The 14,025-nt window shown below is 41.3% G+C and overlaps 1 protein-coding gene across 1 annotated transcript in view; it reads right to left on the bottom strand.

Annotated features, from left to right (window-relative positions):
- The window catches only part of FGD3 (FYVE, RhoGEF and PH domain containing 3), a 60,221-nt gene that overhangs the window by 25,887 nt on the left and 20,309 nt on the right, over nt 1–14,025 (bottom strand). The window contains exons 5-9 of the mRNA XM_010584382.1: nt 10,062–10,151; nt 8,705–8,841; nt 6,789–6,945; nt 2,598–2,736; nt 1,695–1,753 (exon numbers count right to left, since the gene is read on the bottom strand). Of these exons, the coding sequence (XP_010582684.1) occupies nt 1,695–1,753; nt 2,598–2,736; nt 6,789–6,945; nt 8,705–8,841; nt 10,062–10,151 (582 nt within the window). The remainder of the gene's footprint in view (nt 1–1,694; nt 1,754–2,597; nt 2,737–6,788; nt 6,946–8,704; nt 8,842–10,061; nt 10,152–14,025) is intronic.

Genomic DNA, 14,025 nt, shown 5'->3' with positions numbered 1-14,025 from the left:
CAAAATGGAAGGCAGCAGGCTGTGGACTAAAAATAAATGAGCAAATCACCTAAGCCCCAAAAAGCAGCAGATTTTTTTCCAGCAAATGGGAAGATGAGCAAGAGGTCCCACTAATGTAAAAACAAACAAAAAACAGTGAACTCATCAAGCTAATTTTTTTTAGTGGAGAAACTAGAACACTAAGAGCAGATTCAAAACCTGAGGGACATCTGCACTTCTAGGAAAAGCCAGCTTTGGAAGCCTCATCTATTTCTTCTACTACACCACAACAGGAGGAAGCATCCAACAATTCATTCAAACCTCCACTAACTTTTGGAGATATTGCTACAGCCCTTGCTTTTCTTTCAGCTTGGCTCTGACCTCACCCAGCCATTTGCGCCATCCCGCAGGGCTCTGCAGAGGCGCACATGCAGGACAGCGCTGCTCTCGCACTGCATTGCTCCCCACCGACCCTCACCGACTGCCCCAGCACACCCAAGGCACTTTCTGCTGGGACGTCTGAGTTGGGAAACCACGAGGTCAAACCTGAAATTCTTACTCGGATATTCTTCCTTCAAGTCTCTGCTCAGGCAAAACCTATTAATTACAGAAGAATTCAGTGCAATAAGAAGGCCTGATTAGAGGCTTCAGGTTCTTATCAGCAATAAACAGTGGGTGCAAAATTATTATAGCAACCTTTTCTAATATGTTGTTGTGTACCAACAGAAAAAGCACCCAACACAGAAAGCAACTAGATGGTGGCTTCATATTCCTGCTGTCTGTGGAGATACTGTACACAGTCCCCAGCAAAACAGTTGTTCAAGGCTCCAAACCAGAAAGATTTCCACTGAAATATATCCTTATCAAGAGAATACACTAGACTCAAATAGAAACAGATGGTTTCAAAACTGGTTTTCACTGAGACATACTGAAAATACACAGACATCAGTTGGTTACTTCCCTGTAGCAGCCACAGGAAGCATGGTCTCATGGTGTCCCTACCAGCCAGGAGAAGGAAGAAAGGGTCTGATACAGAAGGAGACGTAAACCTTGTGCCCGCAAATGGTCAGTGAGTGTTAAGCTGGATGCACAGCATTTCAGATCTATTAGATACAAAAGCTCCTGAGGGACTTGGGTGCACAGAAGGGGTAACATCTGTAACTATAAAGTCCATTTACTTTAATGGTAATGCACTAGCTGTTCTGTATGTAAAGCATGTGCTAATGCTCAAAATCTGCATGGTCTCCAACTGCCCAGATTTAGAAGTATAGCTTACTAAAGCTACTGACACATGCTAAATGTGCATTTAAGATGAGCCAAAATCAAACCAAAACAACCTCCAGTCTGGTAAAGACCTGTAGGACTAAAAAACAGTGTGAAAATCTGCAAGGACCCCTTGTGAATGGACCTAATTGGAATACTTTCAACAATTTTCAGTGAAAAGCAAATAATGAGTTTTATGAAGACCTCCTTTTTCAACTCATTGGGTCCTTAAGAACAAGGAAAGTGAAATTTAAGCCCAACAACCCATGGTAACTGCAATAGGATCATTTATGATAAAGAGAACTCAGATATCCAACTGATATTTAAAGCTTGACTCACTGTATTTGAAAATTCTCCCCAGCCCACTTTCCTGAGCCTACTGCAATGGGGGACCATTGGTTCAACCAAGTGTTTCAGTCAGATTACAATTCCATTATGCAATTTCTACTCACCATCTTTCGGATGGCTGCATTTGAATGGTTTGCTGCTGTAGATATGAGCTCCAGTGATTCTGCAATAAAGGTAGCAACAGTTATGCATTCTCTGGATTGTATCTGTTAATAGCACTTTGGGGTTTTTTTTCACCTCCCTGATTAGTGTTTTTCCTGCAAAATTGTTGTTGCAAACAAAAGGACTGTATTTTTTCCTTCCATAAAGTAAAAGGAATGCTTATAAGCAGTTATAGACACAATCACTTCTGCATGTTCAGCTGGTCCATGGGCATCTAAATGTTTAATCTTTCTCTCCTGAAAGTCTAGGCGAGTCAAAGCACATAGTGACAAAAACCCTCACCTTCTAGAAATCAGCCTACTAAAGGTTAACTTAAGTCTCACTTAAGCCTTCACAAGCATGTTTGTAACAGTGTTCTCCTAAAACAGGGCTTGTGTACTTATGGTAACATGAATCCAGTTTTGGTCAGGATCACAAACTCCTAGAAACCAACAGAAGTCCATGTCTCCTGTTTCTTTGTGTTAACAGAGCCTAACCTGATTTCCTAGGGAAGCATGTACATTTAAGACCATTCTTACTTTCTTCCTCTGGCTATTGCAAGGATGTCCTCCTGTATTTGTCCTTGGCCATACAATGGATTAAATGAAAATGCCAGATGTTCTACCATTACAAACTTCAACATTTTGCCATTGTTCATTTGCCAAAGCTCTCTTCATTCCTAGAGCTGATCTATCAACCCTTTTCTTCTCTACTCTAAGAGCATTCAAAATCCCTTTGTGCTATGCAATAATTTGATCCAAATCTCCATTTCTACCATAGCCTTAGTTGAAAGTATCTGAACATGTGAAGAAAAAACTCTTCAAGATCTTATTGTGCTCATTAGACAGAGAGGAGTTTACATGTACTTTCAGCATCTTTCCTGTCTGGAGACTCTTCTGGAAGTTTCTTTAAATAGTCCTTTAGGAGAAGCTCATAACGAGGAATCCTTTGCACTGGTTCAAGCATGTGATGCTGTAATGTCAGGTTTCCACACACCTCCTGTTTCTATAATGGAGAGAAAACAAGCACAGAAGGGTTTGGTTTTGTTCCTGCCTTTGGTGTTAAAGAGCAATGAAAAATGAGCATTCACATACAATTAGAGGTGCATAAAACAACTTCTCAAGCTATCACAGAATTATAGACTCATTTAGGTTGGAAAAGACCCTTAGGATCATCGAGTCCAACTGTAAACCCAACACTGCCAAGTCCACCACTAAACCATGTCGCTAAGCACCATATCTACACATCTTTGAAATACCTCCAGGGATGGTGACTCAACCACTTCTCTGGGCGGCCTGTTCCAATGCTTTGACAACCCTTTCAGTGAAGAAATTGTTCCTAATATCCAATCTAAACCTCCCCTGGCACAAATTGAGGCCTCTCACTGTCACTTGGGAGAAGAGACTGACACCCACCTCACTACAGCCTCCGTTCAGGTAGTTGTAGAGAGCGATAAGGTGTCCCCTCAGCCTCCTTTTCTCCAGGCTGAACAACCCCAGTTCCCTCAGCCGCTCCTCACAGGACTTGTTCTTTAGACCCTTCACCAGCTTCCTTGCCCTTCTCTGGACATGCTCCAGCACCTCAATTCTTTCCTGTAGTGAGGGGCCCAAAACTGAACACAGGACTCGAGGTGCGACCTCACCAGCGCCGAGTACAGGGGGATGATCACTGCCCTAGTCCTGCTGGCCACACTAGCTCTGATACAAGCCAGGATGCCGTTGGCCTTCTTGCCCACCTGGGCACACTGGTGGCTCATATTCGGCCAGCTGTTGACCAACACCCCCAGGTCCTTTTGTGCCGTGCAGCTTTCCAGCCACTCTTCCCCAAGCCTGTAGCGCTGCATGGGGTTGTTGTGACCCGAGTGCAAGACCCAGCACTGGGCCTTGTTGACCCTCATACAATTGGCCTCGGCCCGTCAATCCAGCCTGTCCAGATCCCTCTGTAGAGCCTTCCTACCCTCAAGCAGGTATGGGAGCTGACAGGTTTCACTTAAACCTTTGTCCCATGTCTGACATTTTCTGCAGATACGCAGCAATCTTCTTTTAGATTTTGTGTGTTTCTTCACAGGCTCAGAAAAGATCTTCCCATCCACGTCCCTGTGCAGCATGCTTCCCCCCAAAGACTACATAAAATCAGAAACCCCACAGGGATATATTGCTTGCTAGAGCTTACTGTATGAGCAGCAGATACACTGCCTACACACCACCTCTGAAGAAGGAGCTGCCTCAAATTCTCTTCTTTTTTTTTACTTGTCCAAGAAAGGGGGTAGGTTTGAGACTGATTACAGTAAATATTACCCAAAAAGGCACCGATCTGCTCTGCTTGCAATGGTACTGAGTGTTGCAGTGTACTTATTTTCATAGGATCCCTATGAAGTGAAGGGATATTTCTATTTAAAAGAGGGGAGGAGAAATGAGAAACACAGTAAGATTAAGTAACTTGTTTTAAAGCACACAGGAAGTTTCTGTTAGCTATGTAATCTGACTCCTGAATCCCCACATCAGCATGTTAACCACATATACACACACACACGCTCTTCTCTGTAGCATTATTTTTACATCAGCTCACCAATGCCACATCTTGGTCTGTTCTAGTGTAAGCAACCCCTCAAAACCCACATTAATTTCAGTATGCTTTTCTCAGAGAAAGGTGCTTGTTTCAGGTACTTGTAAATTTTCCTCATAACTATTACAGCCCACCACACACTGCTGACTCACCTGATTACTAAAGCAAAGCCTGGAGATAATGAGATGAATGTCTGATAGAAAAATATTAGCTATCCTTCCAGAAATTCAAAGAGATAAATTTGCTTTAAAAAATATCTTGTCACAGTGTAGCAGGGTGAACAATATTTCTGTTTATAGGAGATGAAGTGAATTTATTATCTTTCAGAGTTTTACAGCACCACATCTCCCAGAAAATAAAACTGGGATGGAAAGAATCAGGCATTCCAGGAAGAACTAAAAGGAGCACAGAACTACACTACTGCATATTAGTGCTTGGTTTATAATCCCAAATCCACTTATTATAACCATCTCCATTGTCTTTTTATTCCTGCAATAGGATGAACCTTAACACTGAACAGCAACAGGGAAGCAGAGGAGGAAGTCACTTCAAGGCTCACATAAGTTACCTTCACTTGCCAAGTGTATCCTCTCTAAAAAGTCAGCAGTGACAAATGGTTCCAAATAGGGAAAATGTAATGTTATGCAATTTTAGAAGTTTACAGAGTTTACACTGCAATTCAAATTACTAGAGGATGGATAAATGTTTATTCTGTGTTTAATTCATGTGGCAATTCAAACCACAGAAATATATATTAAAAAGCACTTCTGTCATGGCATAAGGAGAAAGCTGACAAAAGAAAAGTCCTAATAAACTCATCAGATATCAAATGTTGGCCCCAGTAGGTGGATGTGAACTGAACAGAAAGTATGTTGATCTTCAAGGTCAGCTAAAGTAAACTTGGTAAGTCACAGTCATTCACATATAAGTACCATTTGATTTTTGTTTTCTGTTTTCCCTAGTTTAGCATAATTAATAATTGTTAATGCCTTAAGCTATATAACTATTCCATTAACAGCTGTTAGGTGGACAATGCGTGACTGCAGGATCACAACAGACTGGTGTTTTGAAAAGTAACTGTGGCTTTTGATAGCACAGAGATAGCTCAGATGAGTGGACTAAGTATACTGGGTCAAATCTTTGCCTACTGCAGCTATGGTCATCAACAGTAGCAAAAGGTGCTGTGATGTTGCCGCTAAAATAACCTACAGTGAAATACTGTTATCAACAGACTTCAGAATTCTTGTATATGCATTGCCTGTGTTCATAGTGCCTGTCAAAGTTCTGCTCAGCAGAAATACTCATGGTCTCGGACAGCTGCAGACCAGTTTTGCAGACTGACAGCTAACACAAATTGTTCGTGTTGGTAGCTTGGTGGTGAGAAGAGACAGATGAATTTTAGGGTGGGCAGATGCCTGTGCTGCAGGGAAAACAGTCACAAACTGATTTTCACTTCAGAAGTCCGTGTCAGTGGCTTGGCACAAACTGAGGACAGCAAAACGCCTGTGTGCTTATTTTTTACAGTGCTTGCTGCACAGAACCTTGGTGAGAGCAGGCTGGGTTCAGACAGAAAAAGGTTAAGAAAAGGCCATGTGGAGTGACAGCCTGGTAGGAGAGGACGTTCCCCAGCTCCTGTTTCTCCAAGCTTCTGTCTGAGTCACTGGGCAGCCGGCAGCCCTGACTCTCCGAAAAGGGCCTCTCCTTTCCCAGCTTGCTGGGGGATTACTTGATTCCAACAGCTGGCCCAGCCACAATCCTCCCATTTAGGGCAGGCAGCTGAGTTCCCTTCTCAGCTTAACCCACTCCCTGCCAGCTCTCCCCTCCCAAAGGATGGTATCTGCTTTCCCAGCACCAGTGGAGGGATGCTTGCAAGTGTGCTGGAGCCTGCTGCATCCCTTTAGCTGGCCCAGGGCCTGAGGGGGAGAGAGAAGTCTTACTGATACACTAGCATAAGCAGAGCTCTTCCCCCCTCCTCACACAGCTTTTTCTATAATTAAGAGAAAACACATGAAAATCCATGCTGAGCATCCTCCTGCAGAGCTGTGATCCTTGGGAGCTGCGTGCCACTTCGTGAGCCTCAGAAAAATCAGACCAACAGCAGATGCTGCCAGTGACATGGCCAAACTCAAACACACCCACCTCAGACTGAAAATGTATTTATTAAAAAGCAATTAAAATTAGTAATGAGGAAGAGAAATCAAAAAGTTTATAAATGGACATGTTTGCAGTCAGAATTGCTGGGCCAGTGGCAAAGCTTTATTCTGTGACTTCTGATACTCCTCTTAAATACATGAGTGGAGAAAAAGCTACCTATGTGAAAAATCTGTGTCATAGCAAGAGAGAAGAAAGGACTGCCACTAAAATTGTATATGTTTAGTATTAGAGCACTATTATCTTGTAGCTAAACACTGTGTGTCACGCACTGGAAAAAAAATAAAGTTACACAAATAAATTAGCATCTCCAAGCCACATGATGTCAATTAACAACATACCTGTATGTTCTGAACAACATCTTTGAATGGAGAGGACCTCTGCATACATGTGTTCACCATGTCCATTGCCCTGTCGAAGTTCTTTACATATTCTCCATACATCTTCAGAAAAGGAGCAAGTTTCTGTAAGATATCTCCTAGCCGTGGGTTGATGTTCCTATGGGAAAGACACAGGTAAGTACTGAAATCTCTGGAAATCAACACTATCTTCAGGGAGAAAACACAACTGTAAGATTTTCACAGTTGTCCCCCACATGCACAAGCACTTACACGCATAAGCAATCAAGATATTTCAGGCTAAGTTTAGTTTAAAGTAATCTATACGGTACCCTAGATAAAACCTTAAACATTAATCTAGATGTCCAAAGGCTAATATTTCTGCCCCCACTGCCACTCTCTTAAGTGAAGATCAGATTCAAACTGACTACACATTGTTAAAGAAACATCTATATATCTCTGCCGTCCAGCACAAAGTCTCATGGGAAACTTTTACTTTTTAAAAATCATCTTTTCCACCACAGCCAAAAATCTGAAGACACTTTAGTGCAAAGGGATCACTCAGTTCAGCTGGGTATTCCCAGGGGGCCAGGCACACATTCACCTAGAGACCCCCCCATAGGCTGGGAGAGGCAGTAGCCACGCATCTTTGTCTCCTCCAAATTCATGGCCAGGCAGAGCGCCAGCCATTTTTCCCCCAGCGTTTCTCTCCTGCTGAACTCGTGGCTTGCAGTCTGACTGCACTAGACCCTCTTTAGCCATTTAATAAGCTTCTGCCCTCTTCTGACTTCCAGACTCTCCAGTCTTCCTCCCCTTTTATTACAGCTGTCCCTGAAAATGCAAGTCAGGTGCAAAGGTGCTGAGACTCATTTATTCCTTCTGATCATTGATGAACTATGTGAAGGCTGAACTCAGCCAGGAGAGGTTTGAACTCTGGTCTTGTATTTGTCATTTAGGGTACTTGGAAAGGTGCAGTGTCAGTACTATCTGCGCTTTTCACTGCAGGACACTCTTTGTGGCCAGTGTGTCATCTCAAATCAAGTTTCCTAGATCTGCCTTACAATTTACCTTTCTACCTATTGCAGTATTTCTGCCTTATCTACAACTTATTACAGCTGCCAAATTTTAATTGGTATTTGACCTTTATTACTCACTGAAAAAAACCCAAACAAAACAAAGCCCCCAAAACTACACTTATTTTCTTAAAGAAAGTACATATACACTATAGCTAATAATATTTATTAACTCCTAGAACAGAAGGCCAAAAAATTCTGGGGTAAAAACTTGTGCAACACTGTGGTGCTCAACAACAGAAGTGGTTGCATAACAGACATAAGCAGATTTGTAGATAGGAAGTCATCTATCTTATCTGTCTAGATTTTCCATTTGTTGCCTGCTATAATGCTAATTTTAACATTAAATTACATTTTATATAACCGTAACAAAATTCATTAAAGAAAATATAAAATGGATGTTTCTCATGAAGTCTCCAACATGGCATGCAAAGTCTAGACTATGACATGATGATGCATTTTCCTTCTTTGAGAAGCACTGCGTATTTGTAACACTTCACAATGGGGCCAAAATACTTCATCTATTGGGCCAAAATAAGCAATTTCCTTCCTTTCTAGTACTGCAATTTCATAGTACTGCAATAACAGGAGAGTGGAAATACAGTAAGGAAAACAGCTCTGGCAATACTTTGGACTGAAAAAATTCTCACAATGTACTCTGGAAATTTTGAGTGCTCAAGTCTATTCCTGTAGTCAGAAATGCTTAAGAGACTCCGTACTAATGTATTTAATAACAAGTGAATTACTGTATTAAACAATGAAAAATTTGGAATTAGACTAGGCCTTAGGGTTGTTCTAGTTTCTTGAAAACGTATTTTTAAAATAATTGTAATGACAGTTACCCACCATTCTTGTGTAATTCTTGTTTTGAGCTCAGGAAGAAGAAATTGTCCATGGAAACAATAGATGGAAGAAATATTTGAAAAGATGCCCGTTATCACTTCAGATGAAATACCTGCTTCTGACAACTTAGTGCAAAAAACCTGCATAAGACAATAAGACAGTACCGACATATATTTACAAAAAACAATCATAGACACACTGGCTTTAGATTGCAGTATTACAAAGCTGACTGCCTTAGAACTGAGCTACAATTTTTGACTTCCTGTAGTCAGTCCTTGGGGTCTTTCAGGAGGTTCCCAAAACGCAAGTCCACTGTCAGTTAGGGTTAGATTTAAGACTATGGGCCAAAGTCATAAATTAGAAAAATCTTAGGGGTATGTCAAAAAAGATTGAAACTACTGAGAAGATCAGACATCTCTTATTTGGGAGTGCAAGTTGCAAAGAATAACCAGTCCCTGAAGAGCACTTACTCCTATTTATGTGAAGCAAAATAAACCATGTGATTATTCTGTTTCTCTGTGGGAAAAGTTACACTGTACTGAACAAAAGGGAAAGACACACCCTAGATTTCTAAGGTCTTGAAACAGTCTCTGCTCATCCAAAGCAAACATTGGAAAGTCTTCCAAAGAGGTCCTAGAGTCGGAGGGTAGAGGGCTCTGCAAGTTACAGCTTCTAACAAGATTTCTAGCAAGCTGACAATTGTCTCCCCCCACCTTGTTTTTAAAAAGCACTTCATTAGCAATGTGACTCATCCTCATTTTTACTTCTTTCCTGCACATTCATGGTTTTTTTTTCCTTTGAGATAACTATGGAAATGCCTGAACTGTGTAGACTCACTTCAATGTTAATGTGGAAGAAAGTCCAGACTCATCACACCAGTTCTACTTTATCCCCACGTGTAAACATGATGGACAACAATTACGAAACACAGTGGGTAAAAAAAAATAATCCCTTGTGAACATGGGGCTGACCCATGTGGCCTGATTTTAGTAAAACTCAAACCTCTTGCACATTACAGAGCAATCACAGATTTCATCATTTCTCAGTGCCTTCAGTGTCCCTGTGATTTCCTCTCCACGTACACTCAGGGAGGAAGCAAATGCTGATTGTGTCTGTCTGTATCTTGGGCCGCTGCTTTCCCGTTCCTCTTTCCAACATTCTAATCCTCGGGTTCCAGCTCAGGGAACCCTCTTGCCAAAAGCTCACCTCTGGGACCCATGACACACAGCCTGGCAAGCAAACTCTATCTCCCACCAATAAACAGTGTTTTCACACTACTGGGCTATAGGTTAGGGGATGAACAGGAGACACCACTGCTGCTCACAGAAAAGAAAGCAGAGTTTATGCAAAATCGAATTACCTGGTCCAACAGATGGAGTCTTTTAACATACGCTTCTTCTGTATGGAGCAGTTCATTTGCGATGTTGAATAGCTTTTGGGGCTCTGTACACTGAAAAAAAAGTTACAAATAATACAATCCATCTGCACCTACAAAGCTAAGTTGCATCAACTGTTCTCTTTTCCATTTTCTCAGTGGGCCAAATTCCCTGCCAGTAGAGAAGCCTGGAGTGAAGGAGGTTAACACATTTCAGAATCTGCTCCGCGTCCCTCATCAAAGGATCAGTTTGCTCCAGAGACATTTTTAAAGCTATTTTCTGAAAGAGCAATCAGTAATGCAGTCAATGGCTGGTCAGAACATCACTTTAGTTCATTATGGTTTTCTGTAAAGAACCAGAAACATCCTGCAAATCTGGAAATAAGTCTAGTCTATTTGCTAACTAAGGCACTAGACTGTAAATCAACTGTTCTCCTTTTTGGATTCAGGTCCTGTGACTAAAAAGAAAACTAGAAACCAGACCTGTTTGGCCACAGATTTCTCTCCCTGGCCAGCACAGCATTACTCTCTATGGCATATTTCTAAGATTTCTGTGCAGCTTTAAACACCAGCCAATTCCCTGGAAAGAATTTTCAGCAATATAACCCAAGTCACTCAGTGAAGTCTTTCATTAAGCTCATTTAAAAAACATAAAATGAGAAAGGACTTATTAAAAACCTGAATGCATTTATGAAGTGCCGACTTTATTTACTGTTTAGCCAAAAGCTACATAGACTCTTTGCTTTCTAAGTGCTTAAAAATGCTTGAATTATTAGGATACAGGCTTTAGCTTTCTGACAAACTCTAGATACCTTGTTAAGGGTCTAGACTTTAAACACCATGCTTACATATAACCAAACCAGTCCAGAACTGAGGGTTGGCTGTTTTGTGTTTGGGAATACAAACGTCCAAAAGGGGCAGCAAGGATGATCAAATGTAGGGAAATTTTACTGGGCTGGATCCAGGGAAAAAAAGACAACTGAAATTAGAGAGATGTCTAAATGATTAACAGAACAGAGAGCATCAGTTGGGTGCAATCATTCACTGTTTCTTCCATAAGAAAACTAAAGGTCATCAAATAAAATTACTGAGGTGCTGCCTCAAGACCAAGAGCTGCTTCCTCAAGCAACACGTCACTGCAGACGGTAAACCTTCACGCAGGTTCACAAAAGGACCGGACAAATCCATGGAGTAAAAGTCCAGCTGAAGTCTATTAAACACGCAGGGCTGTTTCCAGTTCAAGAAGCACTTGGGCCCCTCACCAGCAACAGTGCTTTCCATCCCAAATGCCTATCTCTGTGCGCTCGCTAGCATTTGTGACAGGCATTTCTAGACATAACCCTGTGGGCCACCATCAAATTGTTAGAAAACATCAATTAAATGCTTCCTTTAAGCTTCTTCAACATTACCTTATTTTGTTTCCAAACAAAGTTGACGAGAAAAATTTAAATAACTCCCCCCCACACATTTAGGCAAACTGCAATACAGCTGAAAGACCTCAGAGACTTTTCAAACCTAGCCATGAATTCAAACAAACCAGACCCACAGTTATCCTACATGAAATGAGGTACCACATAGCATGAAGTGCCCACAGGTCCGTGATATAAGTATTTACTGAAGGAATGTGAATAGCTTTTCTGGATTTGAAACAGCATCAGTCTTCCTTTAAAGCAATCCCTCTCTTTCTAGGCACAAACCTGGAGATGGGCAACCATGCCATGAATAAAGTTTTGACATGTACTCTGCCTACCCCACTACTCAAATACTCTTTTAAGCTATTCTAACAGGCTATACAACATCCTGCTCCATTCATTCACGTGATATACATTAATATTTAGGGGAAGAGAAAAAAAAAATCACAGCACAACAAAGGTTGAAATTGTTACAAGCAAATACAACATATTACAGCTTATAACAAAATGCATTGCTGGCCATTCAAATCCAGTAACTACGAGGACCTCTCACTGAGAAAGAATTTATCTGCCAGTTTTGCTGGGCACAGAAGAGCACCTGAATGAAAGACACTGACGCAATAGGCTGGCACACCAGTTGCCAAAGAGCATCCTTTGATTTGTTTGAATTCAGAATTTGAAAAATAATTATTTCCAACCAAATACATTTGTTCTCAGAAGTGAATCTTTACATAGCGCAGGCACTTTTTAACCTCCTGACCTTCACCATCTGCAATTCAGTTTATATTTCCAAAAAACTTGCTGACATCTGCTTAAATACCAAACAACGGCTGAACAGACTCAGCTTGAGCTCAGTTTTAAAGAGCAACTCTATCTTCAGTTGCTGTCTCTGCTACAGGCAGATAGGCATGTTTTTCAGACTAATTTGCAACATATTTGCTTTTCAATGGACGTAACATTTAAAACGAAACAGTAGATTAATTAAACTTGAGGCAGTCCTGTTCTTCTAACCTTATTTCGTCCCATGGCAGGACAGCTCTAACACAGCCTGAGCCATACTTCATTTCACTTTGAAGGAGATATTTCACGGTCTATGTTTCTAAAGGAAAAGTAAAACAAATTTGCAAACTCAAATGCAGATTATATTTTGCTTTGCCCAACGCGCTTGCTGACTGACTGCTTGGCGTGGCCAGGGCATGTTACGACTGTCCTCCACAGTCATACATTACAACCGTACATCTACAGCAGAGTCTCATTAAAACAGCACAGGTGGCAGGGTGACAAGAAAGATGAGAAAAGAGAAGCAGTAGGTGTTGACTTCATGACACAGGAAGCTCACTCCAGTGCTTGAAGCAGCAGTCACATGATGCTCTTTCACTTCTTTGTGGAAGGTTCAAAAATTCATTTCCAGCTGTAACTGTCCATAAAACTTATTAAAGAAAAAGGAAACACCAGCCTAAAACCAAACAGAACCAGCTTCTCATAAAGGTCAGATTCATGCCTGAATGCATTTGCACCTCAAATGCCCCAATCACACATACAAATTGGGGAACAGCACATGCTGAGCTGATCTGTGCAATGAAGTGGCCACAAGTGCATCACTGCTTCCTGCGAACCCACTCACTGACCCAGCTGGGCACCCGCTGAGCACACCTGGGCCACAAATTCACGGATGCAAAGACTGTTTAAATGAAAATTTAAAGTAAAACAAAAAAAAGGCTTGATATGAGAAAACTTGGCCAATATCCCACAGCAACCCTTTTTCATACAACTGGTTGCGCGCAACCATATTCAGTTAGCATCCCTACCACAAGGGGCTTTCAGTCAATCTTGCAAGAAAGCTCCTGGGAGTGGCTTAGGTTAAAATCATATATGGTTATGCTTTAAAACCCCACCAGTCACCCCTACAAAGAACACAGAAAGTCCCAGAAAGATTATAGACAACTTCCTACTCAAAAATGCTGAAAACAATACGGAAAACTTATCCTATGCTTGGTCGTCTTCTTTGTTGTATTGAGATCTCACTTTCCTTAGAATATTAAAAAAAACCCAAAAGATGATGAGAACATATCTGATATTTCTTAACCGCCATTGTAACTAAAACATTGACCTATGCAAATTTTTTTCAGAATATCCATGGAGATAATCTTATGCAAAGGTCTGACTTGCAGGACTGCAGGCCAAATTTTCCAATACAAACTGTACAATGAAATCAGAAATGAAACTCCAGCCACGTACAGGCAGAATGGAAGTGTGTGTCAGTGACTGTATGAGGCCCATGTGGGACTTCATTATTACTCTTTTACACAGCAGGAAGCAGGACAGATGGAGAAAGGCATTTTTTGGTGATTACTAATGAGCACATATAACTCTTAGTGAAAAATATCTAAACAAAAAGATATGAAGTAGTGTTACCCATCTTAGAAGCATTACTCCGTTGCTCCCAGGCAGTTGGCAGAAGCCTTGGGTATATGACTACAGAGCATGACAGCCCCTCAGTCTCACTTTTATGTAATTTCGTTTTTTCGTAAACATCA

Source organism: Haliaeetus leucocephalus, unplaced genomic scaffold (genome assembly GCF_000737465.1).
Source record: "Haliaeetus leucocephalus isolate CR32 unplaced genomic scaffold, Haliaeetus_leucocephalus-4.0 Scaffold984, whole genome shotgun sequence".
In the NCBI taxonomy this organism is placed as follows: Eukaryota; Metazoa; Chordata; class Aves; order Accipitriformes; family Accipitridae; genus Haliaeetus; species Haliaeetus leucocephalus.
The sequence above is the reverse complement of the archived record's forward strand: the minus strand, read 5'-3'. Positions and strand labels throughout refer to the sequence as shown.